This window comes from Halichoerus grypus, chromosome 7 (assembly GCF_964656455.1).
Source record: "Halichoerus grypus chromosome 7, mHalGry1.hap1.1, whole genome shotgun sequence".
In the NCBI taxonomy this organism is placed as follows: Eukaryota; Metazoa; Chordata; class Mammalia; order Carnivora; family Phocidae; genus Halichoerus; species Halichoerus grypus.
In genome coordinates, this window is record NC_135718.1 from 47249408 (window position 1) to 47271643 (window position 22236).

At 57.3% G+C, this 22236-nt stretch overlaps 1 protein-coding gene and 1 long non-coding RNA gene across 11 annotated transcripts in view; one reads left to right on the plus strand and one right to left on the minus strand.

Annotated features, from left to right (window-relative positions):
* The window catches only part of ZMIZ1 (zinc finger MIZ-type containing 1), a 235027-nt gene that overhangs the window by 85668 nt on the left and 127123 nt on the right, over positions 1-22236 (minus strand). For all 10 annotated transcript variants that reach the window (XM_036089818.2, XM_078077519.1, XM_036089817.2 and 7 more), the window contains 2 exons: positions 17890-18003; positions 10410-10515 (listed from right to left, as the gene is read on the minus strand). In XM_036089818.2, coding sequence (XP_035945711.1) covers positions 10410-10515; positions 17890-18003 — 220 coding nt within the window. The remainder of the gene's footprint in view (positions 1-10409; positions 10516-17889; positions 18004-22236) is intronic.
* LOC144382563 (uncharacterized) overlaps positions 1-22236 on the plus strand; it is a 239241-nt gene that overhangs the window by 4487 nt on the left and 212518 nt on the right. The gene's annotated exons all lie outside the window — the stretch shown is intronic.

Consider the following 22236-nt stretch of genomic DNA (forward strand, 5'->3'; position numbering starts at 1 on the left):
TCCGGTGGTCACGGGCCGCCATGAGAAAACCACGGCCGCATCAGATCTCTTCCCACGTCTGGGATATTGCTATTTCACGAAGGGGACTCCCAATTTCCTAAACCCCCACCTCTTTTTTAACTGGCAGAGAGCTGGCCCAGGCTCTAGGGATGGGCCAGACACCTGTGGCTCAACCCAGACACAGGGCAGGGTCTCCAGCGTCCTGATTTTGACAGTTTCTAAATGTGCCAAGGGAGACTGGTCTGCCAGTTACTGTAGCATACAAGATATAAAGTGACCTTTTAAAACTTCTATCTTGAAAGTCAAAATCAGCAAGTAATAATATGGAGGATACAGTCATAATACGAACAGGACTGGAATAGGGCAGAGATGCTGAGGATAGGATGCAAGTGATGTAAATGGGGCCAGTGCCTTGCTCTGGCCCTGTGAGGGCCTTGTCACACACCCTCTGCTTCCTGTGTGTGCCCCGACTCTGCCGGGCATCGTTGCCAAGGCGAGCGCCGGAGGGTGGACCTATGCCCCGACCCCAAGCAGCCCTCACCAATAATGGATGCCAGCTGCAGGATACATAGCTCCTTGTCCTTGCCTCTCAGGCTGAGGGGTGTGCTCTACCATCTCCCAGAGCTCCCCGGCAGGTGGTCACAGCAGGTACAGTGCTTAACAACACATTTTCATTGAACTCCTTCCCTTCCCTGTCTTTCCCTGCTTCTCAACGGGTATTCTCTGGGATCCTTCTAAATAAACCTCTTGTGCCAGCATGTTGGTTGGGGGTTGTGTCTGGGGGCACCCAAAGTCCGACACGCATCATTTGATTGAGGAGCCTCCGGCAGCCTCACCTTCCCCTTGCACGAGCCTCAGCAATCCCTCCCCTCCCCTCCCCTCGCAGACCCCCGCCCCAATCACGCGGCCTGAGCATGTGCAGTCCCAGCTGGGGCTCTGGACTGGGGTTGTGAGGGTCCAGGTAGGAGAAACAGCCCCATCCTGAGAGGGCTCTGTACTGCCTGTCAGGGTCCTGGCCCCCAGAGCCCCCCCACCCCACACACGAGCCGATGCCCTCAGCCTTCTGCCCCCTCTCCTTCTGGACAGGCCTGGAAAGCAGATACGCACCAGCTGGGCCTCAGGCAGCTGTGTCCTTGCACACCCCGGCTCTGTGGGGGAGCCAGCGATGAGCTAATCCCACAAAAGAGAGGGAGACAGGAAGAGTAGCCTCCTGACAAGCAGAGGCCTGCCCCCCAGGGCTCCTGGGGAACCAGAGAGGGTTGCACTGGGAAAACTGCTGAGCCAGCCTGGAGGCAAGGGCACTCTCGTCTCGCTCCACCCCTGCCAGTGCCAGCCAAATGCCAGAGGAACCAACAATGCCCATGGCTGCTTCTGCTTAAAAACAGAATCTTGCTCCCCGCAGAAAATGTGGGAAATAAAGTGTCATCCCCCCCATTCCAGATAGATCCATTATTTATAAGTTGACATTTTGGTATATTCTTTTCTGTTTTGTTTCCTGTGCACCTGGTTGAGGTCACACTGAACTTACCATTTTTGTTGCCCTTCTAAAAATTCATATTATATCATAAGCATTTCTGTATAGTAATTCTTGGGAGACCCGGTTTTAAATGGCTGTGGCGTGGCCATTGAAATACTCAGCTCTCTTTTCCAGGGACCTGTAGCTGTTTCCAAATCTGTCCTCTCCCATTCTCCCGTGGCACTGCCCAGCTCCTCACTGTTCACTCCGGACACCCCAGGGACCATCACAGCTACTCCTCCCCCCAATTCCTTAGCCTGGGAACGCTGTGTCCACAAACCCTGTCACGTGGGGCTCCTCCCCACTGTTCTTTTTCTCCAAGAGCAGAGTGAGGCCACCCGATCCCAGGCCTCAGCCCTCAGGGAGCTGGGGGAGGGAAGGGGAGCCAGGGGCTGCTGGCCCAGGACGACCTACCCCACCTGCTCACTCAGGGTCACTTGGACAGGGGATGGCTCCCTATGCTCCAGAGCTCACCAGCTGGAGGTCCAAGACCTCTTCCAGCACCACAGCTCACGTGGCCTGGGTCTGTTTCTCCCATCAGAGCCTTAGTTTCCTCTTCTATAAAATGGGCATGCTGATAAGAGCCCCAGCGGCCTCTCCCACAGCAGTGAATCAGCAGGAGGTGAGCAAGCCTTGTGAACAGGTTTCATCCATTAAACAGGGCTGACCATGAGTCGGTTCCCAGGGGCCTGGTGATGAAATCCAGAGCCCTTTCCTGAGCGGGACCTGCCCTGGAGTGCAGGAGGAAGGAAGCCAAATCCCTCCCCCACATCCCAGCTCTGCTGAGCTCAGATGTGGGGGCGGGGGCTGGTGTCCAGGAGGAAGTCTGTCCCCAGCCTTGACAAGGCGCCCAGCCTGGCCACCTGGCATTTCAAGGGCAAGGGCCTGCCTGCCCCGCTGTTTCTGGGGAAGCCGGCGAGCGTTAACAAATCCCCTGCAATTTGCACCCACCAATCCCGCCCGCTCGCTGGGCGGCCACGAGCCATTTTTCACGCAGAGCTGCGCACAGCTTTGTCTTAGAGAGACTGATCTGGCAGGGTGTCCCTGAATGAGGCCATTTGTCCTCCCGGTGATGGTGACGGGAAGGTGGCTGCGTGCTCTGGGGTGGGCAGAGGCAGAGGGGGGCGGGGAGCGGTCCTGGGGAGTCATGAAGGTGGAGCTGGAAACACAGCCTCTAAGAGAGACCAGTGATGTTTCCACCACCAGGGAGGTCTGAGAGCCCCCATTCAGCCAGGTGGGAGCAAGAATTCTTAAAGACAGAGGGAAGCAGTTTACGAGCCTCCTTCTGCTTATGAGTCCTGGGTACAAGTGGTGAAATGACCTGGCTGGCCTCTGATGCCAGTCCCATCCCAACCGTGTGACAGAGGTACGACACGCCATGGATGAGGTCCCCGAGTTGGGGTCTGTGTCTGAGCCCCAGGGTTGCTATACAAGTTGCTACAAGAAGGTCCCTTGGGATTGAGAGCTCCAAAGGACTGAGCCACTCCTGAGCCCCTCCCGCACGGACCGCAGGCCACAGACCCAGAGGGACAAGGCAGAGGCCTCATCATATTCCTGATGCTTCACCTTCCAGGCTGGCCGGGGGCCCAGGGCATGTCTCAGTCCCCTTCCCATGAATGTTTCCTCTGGGGGCTATCAGCACATCAGAGAAATTGGACCAAGCAGGTGTTTGTCAACACAAAGCAAGCAACTTTGCTTGGGGCTCCACTCCAGGACCCCGGGCCAGGCTTCTGTGTTGGGATGCGAGGGTGTGCTTAGAGCAGAGGTCAGAAACACATGTCCACAGGGCCTGGGGGGTTCTCAAATTCAGAGAATGCTTGAGGCATAAGACAATGGCAGAAGCACAGAGCCCATCTGAGGGGTCAGCTACCACCCAGTCAGCCGTGTGTTGTGGGTCCAAGGTTCCCATTGAAAGGAAGACGGGCATTGGACTTGACAGTGCAATCTCCCAAAGAGCAAATGTTGGCAACTAATATGCATTTTTCAAAACCACCAAACATCGGAGCTCAGATGTCTGTGGGCCACATCCAGCCCACAGGCTGGTGATTGACAACCGCCCTCCGCTCGTCCCTAAGGCTGGCCTCTTCCTTGGAGTGCTCAGGGGCAGCCTCTTCCAGCCCTGATCCATCTCCTGCGTTCTCTGGTCTCTCTTCGAAACCCACTGGTCACCTCTCCCAGGATGCTCCTGGGAGGCCTGGCATCTCCCGTACCTGCTGCTCTCTGCGTGTTTCCCCTCTGCCAACAGCCCTGGGCCTCTCATCTCGCAGACAAGAGCCCAGAGCCCAGAGCCATCACAGACCCCCTCCTGCAGGGAGACAGGAGGGACATGAGGATGGCCAGCGGGCATCCCAGACTCTCGTCCGGGCTCGGCCCTGCCTTGCTGTGACCTGGGGCGGGTCCTGCTCCATTCTCTGGGCCCCGGGTTCCCCATCCTTTGGGTTTTGACGTTCTCTATTCTGCTGGGGTCAGCTGAGGGGACACAGAGTCATTCAAACTGGGACAGTAGCCGAGCCATGCAGGGGGCTCTCGGGGACCTCGGGACATGGCGACTGCCTGCTGCTTGGTGCCTACACGGCCAGGAGGCGTGGGCCCGCTCGGTGCCGAGGAGGCTGACATTTCCGCGCCGCCTGCCAAGTCGCTGAGGGCTGGCACGCGGCAGCGGTGGGGGCAGGGGGACCCGCTGCGGCCTCTGGGGGGGGCGAGGGGAGGCACGAGGCAGGTGACCTTCTGTACCGAGGCAGAGGAGGGGCGGGGGGGTCCCCCCGAGGCCCTGCCCCCGGGGAGGCTCCTGACCGTCGTGCCCGCGTGCGCGTGCTCCCGCGTGCGAGCGCACAGGCTAAAGGCTGCACCAGAACAAAGAGCTGGGGGCTGGGTAGCTGAGGGGCCCACGTGGAGACGCCTGACTTGGCGGTTTGCTGCAGTGTGCTCTGCGCTCACGCTCCGTCTCCGTGTCTCTCTCTCTCTCTCTCTCTCTCTCTCTCACACATGCGCGCATACGCCGTGCAGCACTGCCCCCAGGCCCGAGCCCCTGCTCCTGAGCCCGGGGAGGCAGCGCGCACGGCCCAGCCCAGAGCCCCGCCGTCCCTCCTGACAAAGCGCCGCTGCCCGCTGCCTGCTGCCCGCCGCGTGAGCTCATCCCACGGCCCCGGGCCAGCCCCGGCCTGGCCTCTGGACGCGGACACAGACGGGGGGACGGGGAGCCAGAGGGGGCGGGAGGGCCGGGGGGGTGGGGGAGAGCCACACAGATGTGCACGCAGCCCCCCGACACACACACACACAGACACGTGTCCCCACAGACACACACACACACACACAGACACAAACACACTGACACGCTCACCACCGCACACAGACACGTACTCCCCAGACCCAGATACATACCTCCAACAGACACACACAGAGACATGTGTCCCCACAGACACACACACACACAGATATAAACACACCGACACGCTCACCACCGCACAGACATGTACTCCCCCAGACCCAGGTACATACCTCCAACAGACACACACACACACAGACATGTGTCCTCACAGACACACACACACAAACACAAACACACTGACACGCTCACCACCGCACACAGACACGTACTCCCCAGACCCAGATACATACCTGCAACAGACACACACACAGACATGTGTCCCCACAGACACACACACACACACAGAGACACAAACACACCGACACGCTCACCACCGCACACAGACACGTACTCCCCAGACCCAGATACATACCTCCAACAGACACACACACACACACACACAGACATGTGTCCCCACAGACACACACACACACACACACAGACACAAACACACCGACACGCTCACCACCGCACAGACACGTACTCCCCAGACCCAGATACATACCTCCAACAGACACACACACACACAGACATGTGTCCTCACAGACACACACACACAAACACAAACACACTGACACGCTCACCACCGCACACAGACACGTACTCCCCAGACCCAGATACATAACTGCAACAGACACACACACAGACATGTGTCCCCACAGACACACACACACAGAGATATAAACACACCGACACGCTCACCACTGCACAGACACGTACTCCCCAGACCCAGATACATACCTCCAACAGACACACACACACACACACACACACAGAGACATGTGTCCCCACAGACACACACACACAGAGACACAAACACACGGACACGCTCACCACCGCACAGACACGTACTCCCCAGACCCAGGTACGTACCTCCAACAGACACACACACACACACACACACAGACATGTGTCCCCACAGACACAGACACACACAGACACAAACATACTGACACGCTCACCACCGCACAAACACGTACTCCCCAGACCCAGGTACATACCTCCAACAGATACACACACACACACAGACATGTGTCCCCACAGACACACACAACCACCACCCCACACACAGAAACACAAACACACCGACACGCTCACCACCGTACACAGACACGTACCACCCCAGACCCAGATACATACCTCCGACAGACACACACACACACGCTCACCACCACACACAGACACACACACAGTCATGCACCCAACCCCCCTGACACACACACACACAGACGTGTTCCCACACACACACACAATCACCACCACAGACACAGAAACACAAACGCACCGACACGCTCACCACTGCACACAGGTATGTACCCCAGCCCCAGATACATATCTCCAACAGACACACACACACATAGACATGTGTCCCTATAGACCCACAGACACACACATGCACACTCACCACACACACACGCTTACCACCACACAGATACATGCCCCCAGACACTGATTTGTATCCCCAACAGAAACACACACACACACACACGCTCACCACCACACAGACACATATCCCCAACAGACACACATGTTCACCACCACACACAGACACATACGCACACAGACATGTAGCCCCTACAGACACACAAGCACACAGGTATGCTCACTACCACACACACACACATATATACACAGACACGTACGCCCCCCAGACACAGACGCACACACAGACATACACGCACATCACACAGGGAGAAAGTCTGAGGGGCAGCAGCGAAGGGAAGGACAGACAGAGACAGACGTAGGACATCAGAACCCTCAGAGAGAAAGGGGAAGGAGAGATTAGGAGGGTGAAAACTGCACAAGCCAGTCAGACACAATGGGAGCCCGGGGAGAGACGGAGAGGAGGGCAAGAGGTAGCATGGGCTGGCTGCAGGAGCTCTATGGACAGAGTAGGTTCTAGAACTGCAGAGGCCTGGCCTGAAGAGGCTGGGGCAGGCCTGGCTGTGGCCAGCGTGGCCACCGCACACACACCTGAGGCCACAGGGACGCTCAGAGCTGCACCCAGAGGTGGGGTTACCACAGGTCATGCACCACCCACAGAGCCTCAGGGAAATGGAACAGTGGGAGACAACCTTGCTGGAGCAGAAAAAGCCTTAGAGAGGAACCGTGTGTGTGTGTGTGTGTGTGTGTGTGTGTGTGTGGAGGGGGTGGGGGGCAGGGGGAAGGCAGAGCAGAGCAGAGGAGGAGGGCTGGAGAGTACTATTTACTTGGCACCACTGGGCCTCAGGTATTGGCGGGTCCCCCCACTTCCATGACTAGGGAATCTCGTTAGCCCTCACAGGCAGCCTGTGAGGGAGGCAGATAGGCCCTCTTTACAGATGAGGCCACGGCTCTGGGAGGTGGGCAACATGGCGGAGACGGGAGGCCGTGCTGGAGCCGCCTCAGGAACCCGGGGTCGCTGCTCAGCTCCCTGCGGCCTCCACCCCTCTCGTGGTCAGCCTGGCAGACCCTTTATGCTGACAATGAAAGCAGCAGCGGAAGCCTTCGCCCTCAGGCTGGCGGCCTGCCTTCCCAGAGGAGGGGTCCAGCAGGGGCCCTGCTGGGAACCTGAGTCCTGAGGCCCCGACTTCTCCAGGAGGTGGGTAGTCACGGCTGTTGGTGCCGACAGCGGTTTGGCTCCGAAGAAGGGAATTAAAGCAATAGCAAAGCCACAGGCATTGCTGGGCCTCTGGCCTCAGTATTCTCAGCTGCAGAACGGGTATGCTGAGGCCTCACCTCAGGGTCTATCATGTGACTTAACTGACAGATACAATGCCTGGAAAAGGGCTCGATAAACTGTAAAGAGCTGTGCACAACTGGGAGTGCAAACAGAGGGAAGAACAAAGCCCTTGTTTCAGGAGGAGTGATGCTGGAAGTACCACTTAGCCGAGGGCAGGGCCACCCTAGAGTGACTTGAGTGAAGTAAAGGGCTCTCCCAGGTGGAGGAGTGGCCTCCGAAGTTGAGGTCCAGAGTCAACTGTGATGGAGTGGCCAGAGACTGGGCCTGGAGCCAGGAGGCCATGGGTTGAAGTCCCATTTATGAGCTGTGTGACCACAGGTAAGTCACAAATCTCTCTGAGCTTCAATGTCCTCCCCCATAAATGGAGACAATAGCCCGTGTCTCACAGAGTTGAGCACTGCAGCAAAGTATAAGAGAGCACCTGGCACATACCAGCAGGGGCCTGAGAGACCCCCGAGGAAGGGCTACACAGGGACCTGAGCCTTTCCTCCACAACAAGGGAGCAGCTGGGTCTTCTGGGACAACCCACTCTCCTGTTTTCCTCCTCCCCCCCCACCCCCCACCGGCAACACTTTCCCTGTCTTGGTGTTGCCTCTTACACAGCGTTTGGAGTCATCCCTTTCTCTCCACTCTACTCCACAGGCAGCGGAACCTTCCTGGTCCAGCCACCATCATCCTGATGTCCCCAGCAATCTGCCGACCCGCTCCCTGCATCTACACGGCCCCCTCCCCCTGTGCAATCTGTTCTTCCTTTGGAGCCGGAGCTATCTGGGCCAAAGGAGAATTTAGCCATGTTCTTATCATTCTCAGTACAAAAACCACAACCCTCAAGACAGGCCCCATGTGTCTTTCTAACTGCTGTTGACTCCTGCCTCCGGGCTCTGGAACCACGGCCCTTGGTTTGGTTCTGCCACAAAGCCACGCTTCCTTCTACCTCAGGACCTTCGTTTAGGGTGCTCTCTTTACCTGGGAAGAAGCTCTTCCTTTTTTTCTTTACCTTCTCAATCTCTGGGCCTCAGGGAAGCCTTCCCCCACCCCAGGTGGTCTCATAGCATCCCTGACTTTACCTTCATGCAACTTACCACAGCTTGAATTTACGCATGCCCACGCACACACGCACACCCACACACACCTATGCTTATTTGATGTCTTTCTTTTCTTCTAGACCGGGGTTGGGAAACCAGAGCCAATCACCTGATTTCATAAGTGAGGTTTTATTGGAATGAGCCATACTCATTTGTTTACATATTGTCTATGTTGCTTTTGGATAGCCTGCAAAGCCTAAACTATTTACTATCTGGCTCTTCATGGACGTTTGCTGACCCCTTGCTCTAGACTCTACGTTTCCCGAGGTGGGACCACGTCGGTCGCATCCCTCATCAGAACCCAGACCTGGCCAGGTGCCCGCATGGACCAGGCGCTCAACAGAGATACGGAGATGTTTCTTGGATAAGTAGCAATTTTTACATTGTCAAAATTGTATCGACTTAAGTTATTATTAAAACTGCAGATTCCATTAGGAATAGCCACCACTTATGAGATTCCCAGACCATTTTCTGGCCAGCAGCTCAATACGAGAGCGCCATCCCAACGTGGGCTGGCACGGCAAGGAGCTCAGAGCTAGCCGCCGCTGCCCACACCTTCCGCAGACCACCCACAGTCCGCGTGCACGGTCTGCAAACACGCGCAGGGAGGAGCACGAACCCGCGCTCGAGAGACTGTAGGTTGAGCAGGTTTACAGAAATACACCGTGAGATGTCTCTTAAACATTTTCATGAAGGCTGTTTCTAGATCTACTCCAAAGAACTGATTGACGAATTCAGAGAAAACGTCTGTTTTATTGTTATACAAAGGAAATAATTGATTTTCTTTTCTTTTTCAATGAATTACTCGAACATAAAAAAATGTTAACAACCTCTAGACACTGCGCTTGGCACTGCACATATATCTAGAACGGACAATGACCCCTGCAGGGTATGTCTCATTGTCATTCCTGCCTTCCCAAGGAGATAAACTGAAGCTCCGAGGCCACACGCTCAGCAAGTGATAGGGCCTGCCTGTCCCAGGTCTGTCGGAGTGAGAGCTTACACCGTGCCCCCAGCTTATGCAAGGTCATGGGGATGATGGGAAATGTAAAACTGCATCTTTGGTGTGCTTAAAGCCCTCATGCACAGAATGCTGCCGGCCCCATCTGTGGCCTCGGTTGAACCCAGGGGCACGAGGTCCCATGCAATGACAAAGTGGCGACGGAGAATATTATGCAGAGAATACGATGCTTTTAGAACCCTGCATGTACCAATTCGCATTTATTTTGTGTTTTATTTTAAATGCAGATGTTTTGAATGAACACAGGGTTAGGAATGCCCACTCTGGCGTATAGGCCTGGGCTCAAACCCCAGCTCTGCCACTTTCTAGCTGTGTGGCCGAGAAACCTCTTCGGTTTCTCTGAGCCTCAGTTCCCTCATCTGTCAAATGGGGATGATCGCAGGGCTAACGCCAAGGGGTCATTACGGAGATGAAATGAGATGATGCATGTCTCCCTTCAGCCTGTCGGGGGATGGCGTGCTTGGGCCCCTCGCTGGCCCCGAGGCCCCCCCGCAGGAGAGAACACTGCCTGAGAGGAGGGACAAGCCTCAGCCGCGGGCTGCACAGCCTGGTGGACAAGCCGCTGCTCCTTGCAGGCTCACACCACACGCGGAGGAACCAAGGCACCAGCTGGCAGGGGTGGCGTGCAGCCCTGGGTTCGAATCCGCTTACACTCCCACCTCCCCGTGACATCTGTGGAACCCCCAGCCAGCACCTACCCGCAGACTTGGGAGTGAACTTGTCTCGGTTCGCAGCACACACCGCCAGCAGTCTGTAACCGAGGTCCAGGTCAAACCCCTGCTGAGCTGCCACCCGACTGACCACCTGCCAGCGAGAGAGAGGAAGGGCAGGGTGAGTCACGGCCAGCACCAGGCCTCCGAGCCCAGAGTGACGGATGTGTCCATCTAGCAGGCGAGGCAGGTGAGGCGGGCAGGCGAAGGCAGGTCCCCAAGATCAGGCAGAGCTGGGACTCAGACTGTGCCTTGCTCAGTCACTCCATAAACACTGACAAGCCCCTCCTCCACGCCAGGCCCTGGGAGCCTGGTCCCTGCCCTCAGGGGTTTCTAGTCTGCTGGTGGGCCTAACCCCGAAGCCCAGGCCCTGCGGCTTTCAAGGACTCGATGTGGCCACATTCCAGAAGGTGCTGTACCACCGTGTCTTGGATGGCTACAGGCCAGGCCTCTATTCCCCCCCCCCACCACCCCAGGCAGCTCCCCAAACTCCCTTCTAAGTCCCGGCCCCGGGAAGTCTCCCACACCTAGCACCTCTCTCCATCCCCACCCCGAGCTCCTGCACCCACCTGCGTGGGTGCCTGCTGCCCTCACCATTCCAGGCATGGTCCCCACCCAGCGGCACTGGCCCCTCCTGAGTCAAAACCTGTGCCTAAGGAGAAGCACGGATTTAGGACACACTGCTCCACGGAGCTGCAGCTTGGAGCTGCCGGACAGACTGCTAAGGCTTTTCCAGATGGACATGCCTACGCTCCTCAGTGCTCAGCTCTGTGCCAGGCACCCTGCAGCCTCTCAGACCTGGGCCCAGAGACCGCAGGGCCCTCATGCTCAGCCTGGGGTCTGTCTCCAGCGATGAGCACCTGCTCGGCACACGGAAGGCTTCCATCAGAGTGTCGACGGAAGCTTGCTAGCAGCTGTGTGTTTGGAGCCCCGAGGTCCCTCCTTTCTCCTTGAGAACCTCTGAAGTGTGGGCCAGAAGGGGGAGAGGAGAGGGACTGGGAGAGCTGTCAGTCCCTGGGGCAGTGTGGGGCAGGGTGCTCTTGGGGGCCCCCCAAATGGCTCCACAGGCTCACACCCATCAGGCTCCACTCCTTCCTCGCCCACTCCCAGGTGTCCTGCCATGGCCAGACCTGCTCCCTCCTGCCCGCCTCCCTCAGGGACAGCAGCAAAATTAGGTTTCCTTATGAAGAAGGAAGGACCTTGGGAAACGGAGTCGGCGCAGGAAGCAGCGGGAGCGGCTACAGCTGAGTGGGAAAGGAGTGCTCCCAGATGTGGCAGCTCGCTCTTTTGAGAGAGGGAAGACTCCATCAGCAGGCCCCTAGCTACCACCTGTTCCAGAGGCGCTCGGAGGTCCTCAGAGAGCCTCAGGCTGCCATGGGGTTTGGCCCGGCCCCTGCGACCATCAGAGTAGGTTCCCCGTTATCTGCTTTGTATTTAAGGGTTCGTTACAAGGGCTCTAAGGCTAAAAAGGGTGGGGAAAGCGCTAATCTAGGCCAACCCTGTCATTTAAAAAGTATGAACATTTAAGGCCTGGACAGAGTGAGCCTGATGAACCAGGGAGGAGCCAGTGGACGCCCTCTTCCCAGGGCCACCACCACCTTTTGGAATGGGTTGTCGTTCCTCCCCCCCACCCCCACCTCCTGGGAACTCCCAGGGCAGGGAGGAAAAAGGACCTCTCGGGTTTGAATGTTTGCTCAGCTTCTCTGCTGCAAACAGGAGCCCCTGATGCAGAGCTCCTCTGTTCCTCCAGGCCTCTTTTCCACGGGCTCTATTTGCCCCTAACTGTGGTTCTTATGGTACCCCCTGTCCCTACACACACCCCCTGATCCAGAGGCTCTGGGCCACCTCAGGGCAGGGCATTCTCACTGTTTTTTTCACTGTCCAAGCAGAAAAGCCAAGGCCACTAGCTCTCTGTGGCCTGTTGAACATTTCAGGTCTGGAGACCAGCACTGTCCATTTAGCAGGTGAGGCAGGTGAAGCGGGCAGGCTAAGGCAGGTCCCCAAGATCAGGCAGAGCTGGGACTCAACACAGTAGGCCCAGAAGAGTCACTTCAGCTTAGATGTTGACTATCGTGGCCTTTTCTTTGGCAGAGTCTTGAGGTGGATGTGAGTGAGCACAGACAATTTGTTTGGACTAGTGCATCAGTGAGGCTGCTGTTGGTGGGAAATGTTGATGGAGGCAAATAGCATAATGAGAATGCTGGCTGCCCGGTAGGAGGGCTAAGTGAAAGCTTTGTAAGCAGTGAAGTGCCGAATTCTCACAACAGCTCCACGAGGTGGTATTATTATCTGTTTTACAGAGGAGGAAACTGAGTATGGATATGAGACAAAGGTTATGAGTCTTGTCCATGATAGAGCCTGGGTGCGATCCCAGGCAGTCAGGCTGCAACATCTGGGCTCTTTCCATGAGAGGATCTCTTTTTCAGCCCACAAAGGGTTAAGGCCTTACTCCCAACTGCCCGGAGAAGCCTCAGGCCCTGTGTTGAGGGCAGGAAGGCAAAGGTCCCTCTGTTTGGCCAATACTGGGTAATCCTGTTGCTCTGGTTTAAAAACACACACACAACAAAAAACCCAGCTAAATTGAGCAACAGGGGCCTGGTGCTGGAATAAGGGCTGTCCTGCAGGCCTGGGAATGTCTGCTTGTCACCAAATCCCCTGAGCCTTAGTGTTCAGAAGGGACGCTGGCAACAGCCAGCTTTCACCAAGCCCAGAGAGGGCAGGGCCGTGCTGAAGGTCAGCACGGCGCAGTGCGGCTAAGCTGGACCCCGAGGCCCTCGAGGCCTTAGGTACATGAGGACCCCCTGGAAAGTCCTGTGAGATGGGTCTGCCTGACAGTGGTGGGGAGGGTGGACTTAGCTGAGTAGCTGGTTGTATTTCAGAGGCCTGCTCCCCCCTCTGTGGGCATGGCACCCCCAGTGAGGGTCCTGTGTGCGGGTGGGCCGGGAAGACCCCTCCTCTACAAAGGCTGGCGGGGAGCGGCAGCCCCGCTGCTGCCCTCTGCTGGCTGCCCGGGCCCAGCCGGCTCCCGGCACTTGGAGACCTAGCCCCTCTGGGGCCCAGGGGGACGGACCTACAGGTCAGGGAGTCCAGCCCCTCGTGCCAGAGAGGGAAACTGAAGCCCAGAGATGACAGAGGCCGTGTGCTCAAGGTCAGGTGGCCAGTTAGCCCCATCAAGCGGGTGTCTTGCCTTGAAAAGCGATGAGCCTCCTGGCTACGAAGCAAGACAAGCTGTCTGGGGGATGCTAGAGAAGGGATTTCAGTTCCAGGCATGGGGCTGGACTCTGACATCCTCTGAGGGAGTCAGGGGAACCGGAGGCATGCCGACCTGCACTCCAATTCTGCCCCCCCCCCGTACTGTGCAACCTAAGGCAAGTTACTTAACCTCTCTGAGCCTCAGTCTCCCCATCTGTGACATGCCCTCTCCTTGCGAGGATGAGAGCCAGGACCAGGCACACAGCTCAGTGAACGCTATTTGTGAACATACCCTGACAGCTTCAGCAGCGAATCCTCTGCCTCTGTGGGGAAGTTCTCCCTGGAGAGATGGGGGGCCCTGCTGTTAGGCTAGCTGGCCTCTGTTTCCCTCTGCCACCTCCTCTCCTTCCTGTCTCTCCTCTCCCGTTCTCTGGCCTTCTCCTTTCTGTGCCTAGAGCGTATCAACCATACTCCACCTTAGGGGAGGAAGGAATGAGTCCAGAGAGGCCTGATTTTGAGGGGGATCCTCAGACAGGGGGCTCAGCCTTGCTGCTAGGGGAGGGGCCGGGAAGTGAGCCGCCAGCAGAGTCAGGAAAAACCTGGTCTGAGGAGCAAGTGGTGACCAGGGCTCACACCCTCACCCCTGGGGAGGGGTCCCAGGGCTCCCACACTTCTGCATCATGGGGGTCAGAGGGCCTGAAGGGGAGTGTGGGGCAGGGGCACTGCCAGCCGTTCTTTACCCCAGGGCCCAGGCGCAGTATGACGAAAATGGGCCTGCTTGAGGCTAAGTGGCTTTTAATTTCTATCCTCCAAGTAAGCTGGGTCCAGAGGAGTTCATTCCCAGGGGTCGCCCAGGGGACTGCTGTAACCGGGAGCACTTCAACCTGCCACCTGCATGGGGAGTGTTGGCGGGGAGCTCAGCAGCTTTGCCCTGCTTAGGCCCCTGGGGATCTCTGACCTCCCGCATCCCCTCCCTTCCCACGGGACATGGCTGGGGCTGAGGATGTGCAGGGGGACGGAGGACCAGCCGCAGGGCCTTGGGGGCTCAGGAGTACCAGACTGGGACTGTAGCGAGCTGCTCCCCCTTTCTGTTGTCTTGTTCGTAAAGCAGAAGTGACGATCCCTTCCCTGCCTGGCCTGCAAGGTCTTCATAAGGATGCAAGGAGATGGGGCCCAGGAAAGTGCCTCGGGTACCAAGGGGGTCTGCTATGACCTCCCCATTCCCTGCACTTCCCTGCTGCTGGTTCTACTGAGCTCCAAGGGACAGTCAAACTCAACATCTCTGCCACTGTGGCAGGTGAACCAAAGGCCCCTTTCTGGCTAAGCAGCAGGCCAGAGAGGTGGGGGTCAAAGCCCACCATTCAAGCAAGTTTGTGCCTTAAGCTGGCTTGCGATGAGGAGAGACCCAGAAGAGCCGGCACTGAGCCTTTGTCCACACCGTTGTCCCTGCCCCAGAAGCCACGGCCTCCCTGCTGTCTAGTCAGATCCTACAGGCTCCTCCCTGGGCTCCCTCCTCCAGGAAGACCTCCAAAATCCCTCTAGCCTATCCTACTAGGATGCTCCCCTTCAGAGCTCCTGTCCTCACATAAATCATATCCTATCACTCACCTGCTTAAGATCCTTCAAGGCCCCCCATCACCCTTCAGATAATATCTAAGCTCCTCTCCCCTCAGCCTGCAGGTCCTGCGTTGCCTTGATTCTGCTTCCTTCTTTAACCTCATCTTGTATCCTTTCCCTCTCCTGTGCTCCAGCCATCTGAGACTTTTCCTTCCTTCCTTCCTCCCTTTCTTCCTTCCTTCCTCCCTCCCTCCCTCCCTTCCTCCCTCCCTCCCTTCCTCTCTTTTTTCTTTCCTTCTTCTTTCTCTCTCTCTCTCTTTCTTTCAAGATTTATTTATTTATTTGAGAGAGAGAGCGCGAAAGAGTGTGCAGGAGTGGGGGAAGGGGCAGAGAGAGAGAATATCCGAGCAGACTCCCTCTGAGCCCAGAACCCAACGTAGGGGCTCAATCTTATGAGCCATGAGATCAGGACCTGAGCCAAGGACGCTTCACTGACTGAGCCACCCAGGTGCCCCCTGAGACGTCTTTCTGTTCCTTGAACAAATCAAGCCTCAGGGCCTTTGCACTAGCAGTTCACTCTGCCTGGAGCACCCTCCCCTCTCCTGGCTGACTTCTTCTTGCCATTCTGGTCTCAGCTGGGGGTTACCCCCTCAGGAGGCTTCTCCTGAGCAGCACCCCCCCCCTCAACGGGGCGCTGGCCTATGTCCTTATTTACTCCTTTAGTGTTTAGGGTCCGCCTCCCCCATCCCCCACTGGAACGTACACTGTTAAGAGAGGTCCACTGTGCTTGTTGCTCTGCCTCTGGTGAGCACAGGGCCTCAGTGAAGGTTTGTCAACTGAATAAATGAGTGACAGGGCTGGAGCAGGGACAGTCACTGGTCAGCTCGTGCCCCCATCATGCCCATCCAGCCTGCCCGGGGCCATCGTCTGATTCAGCTCTGAATCCCCACCTCCCAGGCAGGGCCAGGCTCGGGCAGGGTGCTGGGGGACTGTGGCGGCCAGTCTGGCCACACCTCGTGGTGGTCCCCACCTCCTACTTGACTTATGGCTGCCGGCAGCTAGGATGGAAGCTGGGGGGGCCTCTGGTAACATCTGTCCTTGCCCAGGGGGCTTAGCCTGAACCAGGATCCCTGCAAAGAGGATTACGGGAGCTGGTAGAGGGAGGGGAGCCCAGCGGGCTGGAGGATGAGGAGGGTGGGGCAGTGTAGGCAGCCGCTTGATTTGGCCTGGTGGTTCCAAGGGAGCCAGACGGCATTGGCCTCAAACAAATGGGGTAGCCCTGAGGGTCTCGGCTGTACCCCTGGCCGACATCCCTACGGGCCAGGAGCATTTCCTCTAGAGGCAGTGGGGTCTTGGCTATGTGACCTTGGGAAGCCCTCCCAGCAAGCCTGTTTTCTCCTCTGTAAAATGGGGATGATGGCAGGGCCAGCCTCATGGAGTGTGAGGACTCAGTGAGAAGGTGTGTGCCGGCCCAGCTCAGTGGCAGGCACAGACGGGGTGCTCTGTAAGGATGGCCCACGATCATGTCAATCCTCTCGCTCCAGGCCAGGGCCACGCTGGGGCTTTCGCCTCCCTCCTATCTGGAGCTTCTCAGAGAACATGGTGCCTCGCGCTTTACCTATTGTTCCTTCCCAGCCAGGCATCCACCTGGGCCCCTCCTCCCCAGCCTTGGGGTAGCTGGGCTCTGCAGCAATCTGTTTACCCATGTCCTCTTCCAAGCTGACTCAGGGCCTTCTGAGCAGCTGTCCTCGCTGGCCACCAAGTCTCCCTCAAGCTCACGTGGCTGGGGTCATTCACAAGCCGCGAGCTCCTTCTGCGCGGCTGTTGGCCGGCAAGCTCCGAGGCTTGGCAAATGATGTCACAAGCTCTGGCCCTGGCCCTTGCCCAGCCTGCATCCTAGGCCCTCACCGAGCTGAGTGAACTTCGGCTCTCTGGGCTCTATTGTCCATCTGGGCCTTTGCACATGCTGTTCCAAGCTCCTAGAACGTGCTCACTCTGCCCGGCTGCTGGGGAGAACCCCGGTGGAGGTGTCTGGGGCTCCTTCCCTCGGGTTTTCCCGCCAGCCTCCCCACCTCCTGGGCCATCAGCGCGTCCCTGCTCGCTGCTGCTTTCCCCTTGCACACAGCTCTCTCGGCCCACTCTCTCCACATCAGGGCTCCCCCACTAAAGAGGGACTCGGGCTTGGCCAAGTCTTATTCTGTGGTTTCCTAGGACTGAGCTGAGGGGATCAGATGTGACAAATGAGGGATCAATCAGCGTTTATTTAGATAGATGGATGGCTATAAGAGGAGCTCAAAAGATGCTTCTATGAATGGACAGAAGGATGGATGACTATAAAAAGCTCACTAGATGTTTGCCCAACTGGATGAATGAACGACTGGATAAAAGGATGGCTAAAAACGCTCCATGACTCTGTTTTGCTTAGGGTGGAACATTTACCCTAATCAGACTTGGAACTCCCCCCCAGGCAGGCCCTGTGCTTTCCCATCGAGTGTGGGGAGCCCACCTCATCCTGAGGGCTGTCTTCCCATCAGACCGGTTTCCCTGAAGGTGTATGTTGGGGGGTGGCACAAGGAGAAGGGTTGTCCCCTCCAGTACTGGTGTCTTTCTATCTCTCATCCTCTGTTGTCTGGAGCCTCTCTGACCCCTGGACAGGCACACGAGCCCCTGGGGCATCCTCCCCGGGCTCCAGGGCAGGTGGGGGGGCATGAAGACTCACCGTCAAACAGCCCATCAGGCTCTGCTCGAAGGGCCGCTGGAAGGCTCGAGGGTCTCCACACCAGTCCAGCAGCTCCGTGGCGGCATTGTGGAAGTTGGCAGGGTTCTGTAAGTGCTGTGGGAGAGGGAAGGAGGCAGTGTGAAGCTCCAGCAACAAGGCCAGCAGGGTAGCATGTGGGTCTGGGGTGGCGAAGACCCCAGGCCTCACTGGGGATGAAACTCGAAGAAAGGGGGCGTAGGATTAAGGAGGCTTCTCAAACAACCTGTCATTCATTTTTCCCTGTGCATCCCTCCCACCCAATCCCTGCAGGATGGGGATTAGTAGCCCCATTGCAAAGATAGGAAAACCAAGGTCTAGAGAAAGACAATAATACTAAAGTGTTTTCTGGATGTTGGCTGTGGGGGCAGGTAAACTCTGCAGAGTTCAGGAGGGTGGCCTATGGCCCCCATCCTTGGGGGCTGGCTCTCCCCAAGCCAGGGCAGGCTAGCCCTGGAGATTCCTTTTTGATGAAGGCCTCTCCCACTAACCATCACCACCACCACAGCCCAGGTCTGGAAGCCCACGAGCTCTGGCTTCAGAGAAAACTCAGCCATGGCCAAATAGGGCAGGGGTCAGGTGGGTTAGAAAGAGGTCTCCGGGCCAAACCCAGCTTGGGAGTTGAACTATAAGCATGCTGTGCCCAGGATATTCTCACTCCAGGGTCTGGCATATGTGGCTTAGCTCCCCAAAACCAGATTTCGCAGGCCCGGTCTGGCTAGGCTTGGGGGCTGCTGGCATTGTCGGGAGGGGTCCACGCCTGAGCTCAAGCCCCTTCCAGTCAGGGGATCTGAGTCAGCAGACACTGAATCCTGGGGCCAAGGCTTCTAGATCCTGCTTCAGACCCAGGCCACAGAGCTGCCAGGGTGGGCGGGGGTGGCTTCATTCTCTAACACCTGCCCAGGTCTTCCCAGGTCCCGATGAGTTAGACCTAAGCCCAGGGGATGAGTGACTCGTCGAGGGTCACAGAGCTGCTTAGGGGCAGAGCAGGAATTCCAGCAATGGGTGTCACGACTGTGGGTCCTCCAGCGGGACACCTAGGGTGTGTCTGCAGGGGTCGTAAGCCAGCTGCAAAGGGGCTGGTGGGACCTTCTAAGGCCCCTGTTGCTTTGGTGCTGGGAGAGAAAGGAATAGTAGCTTCCCCTGGGGTGGGCGCTCTATTCCAAACTGCAGCGCAAGTCTGCCTTGGAGCCAAGGCGGGGAGGGGTCTTAGTAGCCGCCAGGTCCCGGAATTAGGAAGGAATGGAATGTACAGTGGCACTGAGCCCCTGTGGGGCAGGACCCCGGGGGCTCCCTCTGCCTTTGCCTCCTGCTAGCTGCTAACCCAGGGCAGTCCCTCACCTTCCCAAACCTCAGTTGTCCCATCTGTAAAAGGGGGATGACCGATCATGGCTTGGTGGTGGGACTTTTTATTTCTTTTGTGTAGGGTTTCACGACTATTCTTACAACGTGGGTCGTGCAAGAAAGATTTAAAAATGGATGGAAGACAGTGAAATGAATTAGAACATGGTGCCTCTATGGGAGGGAGCGGTGAAGGCAAGAAGGAGGGCAAGCGAGCAGCGGTACAGCCCTCCGTCATGGGGCCGGGGAGATAAGATGAGGCTCCTGCGGCCCCTGGCAGGGCGCCTGGCACGTGGGGTGCTCCCACGTGGGGCTGCCCTTGGCCCTGACTCTGGCTCCCGGAGGCTCCCCTGGAAGCACAGCTGCACTCGGCAGCTCTCGGCCCTGGCTCACATAGGCTCTTTCTGCAAAGGCAGAGCTCCCTGCACTTGATGCGTAGGAGACGGGAGGAGCCTCCACATGGAGGACAGGGCCCTTTGAGAGGGCAGCAGGGGGTCCTCACCTCTGCCTCCAGTGCTCACTCTCTAACATGGGCCCCTTCCGAGGCCGGAGGGGGGCCATCCGGGCTGCACGTGGAAAGCCATGCAAATCGGCTAATTCCCTGTCCGGTGGCCTCTCTCGGCTGAGTTATTTCGTTTATTTACGTGATGTCACACCCAATTAGCAGGGTCAGCAGCCAACACATGCTGCTCTCAGAGCTGCCTGCCCATAGCACCCTCACCCTTGGCAACCCCTTTGGGGCTCCGGGCTCACAAGTGGCCTCTGAGGCCCGTCTCGGGGGCCCAGTTTTGTTCTGGTCCCCGAGCACGCAGCCTTCCATATGATGCTCAGCCCACCTCCACGCTTCTCCACCCTTACGCAAGCCAGCTCATGTGGCCTTCAGCTTGGGCTCTGGGTGGTCACCACTGGGCGTGACTCATTGGTAGAAAGAACATAGGCGTCCCGTTCAGTGGTTGCTGCTCGGCGGCTCTGTGGCATTGGCCAAGCCCCCACCCCTCTCTGTGCTGTTGTTTCCTGTTTCGACTATGAGGTCCCTGGGCTGCACAGAAGCGGGTGACCTGGATCAAACCTCATCTCAGCCACTGAGCCCCACAGTTCTGGGCATGTTCCTGAGCTTCAGGCCCCTAACTGGTAAAATGGGGTGCTGACAGCCTGCAGGGCTGCCACACAGCTTAGGAACAATTTAAATCATGCCGTCCCCATGAGAGAGTCGGTGCCAGGTAAAGACTGTGACTGCTTTGACCTCTGTATAGTTTCTTCTCTCCTAGGAGCTTCTGGAGAGTAGAAATAGTGCCCTGTTCACCTCTGGAACTCTCAAGACTGGCACACGGCCAGGCCCGCGCCGAAATGGGTGGTGAGCCATTAACTGTCCAAAGGATGGTCCATCTGTGGTGTAGGCTGGCAACCTGGCCACTTCAGAACAGGTCCCTTGTGGCATGTGGAGTGGCCAGGGCTGGATGGGGGAGCTTGGCCAGGCTTGGATGGTCTGGGGATGGGAGCACAGATCTGAATCATATGCAGAAGCTTCCCTGGGTGTGGCCATTACTGGATACTAATGCCTGAACTCCCACCAGACAGTCTGCCTGTCTCCACAATTCCTAGGAAGATCTGGGTTATATCCACTGGCCACTGAGTCTGTTGGGGCAGGATTAGGGGACACCAAAGCCTAGACCTGTTGGATTGGCTACCCAGAGCAAGTGATGACTGCATCTTCTTATTAGTCCATCTATGAACCAAACAACCTGTCCATCCAATGAATCAGTCCATCCATCCATCCATCCATCCATCCATCCCCTTGTCCATCTACCCATTCGACTGTTCACTACTTTATTCATTTCCCATCCATCCATTCATCTACCTACCTGTCTATCCATCCAAAAGTTATCCAACCTCCTGTCCATCCATTCATCCCTCCATCATCTGTATCTACCTGCCTAACTGCGCATCCCTATGTCCATCCATCCACCCTTCCGCTCATTCCCTTTGCTAGCCATCAATCAGTTCACCCCTCCCCTGTTCCCCCTCTACTTATGTGGGCCCTGGCCTGGGGCTGCGCTAGGCTCTGCTGACTTTGAGATGAATATAGCACATCCTCTGCCCCCAAGGAACTCAGTCTGGGGGGAGGCCTGATATGTGCCCCACAGGGCCAATGGCTCAAGGGAGAAAGAGCAGGGTGGGTGAGGCAGCTGGGTGCCCAGGAAGCAGTGGGGCTCAGAGATGGGGGGTACAGGTGCTCAGAAGGGCCCGTGGGGCTGGGGGAGGCTGCTGTGCAGGAATTAGCCAATTTGTGTGGCTTTGAACGTACAGCCCAGATGTGTGTGTGACCTCTGAGTGGGGCCCATTGTAGAGAGAGCACTGGTTCTCCCAGTACTTGGGGCTGAGATGGGGGAAAGGCAGCTGAGCCAGAGGCCTGGAGGGAAGAGAGGCAGCAGGGTGCTTGGGGGATGGCCAGTGTGAGCAATGGCTAGAACCAGGGTGGGGTGGGTGTGTGTGGGGGAAGCTGTGCTTAGAAGTGAGGCAGGGCTGGGAGTCCAAGGCTGCAAAGCCCCGATGAGGCCCAGCCAATGCATCTGTCATCCTCAGAGCATGCAGACCTGCTCGCCTTTCTCTTCTGATTAGGGGAGAGGACATCTGAGAATCAGCAGTCTTCAGCCAGACGCACCGCCCTCTGGGGCAGTCGTGGAGCAGACAGACGTCAAGTACTGAGCTGTGTCTGACCGGAGGTGTGGAGGGGGATGTGGGGAGTGTCAGGAGCTCTGGATGGTCCAGGGGGGCATCTGGACAGCCTGCTCACTCTCACAAATGCATCAGGGTCTGGCCCTAGTGCAGAGCTCTGGGCGTGTAGGTGTGTGTGTGTGTGTGTGTGTGCATACACATGCATGGGACGGCAGGCTGTGGGGGAGGGCAGCTGAGGAGATCCCTGGCCTTCCAGCTGCCCTGGCACACACTGGCTGGGCGTCCCTTATGATG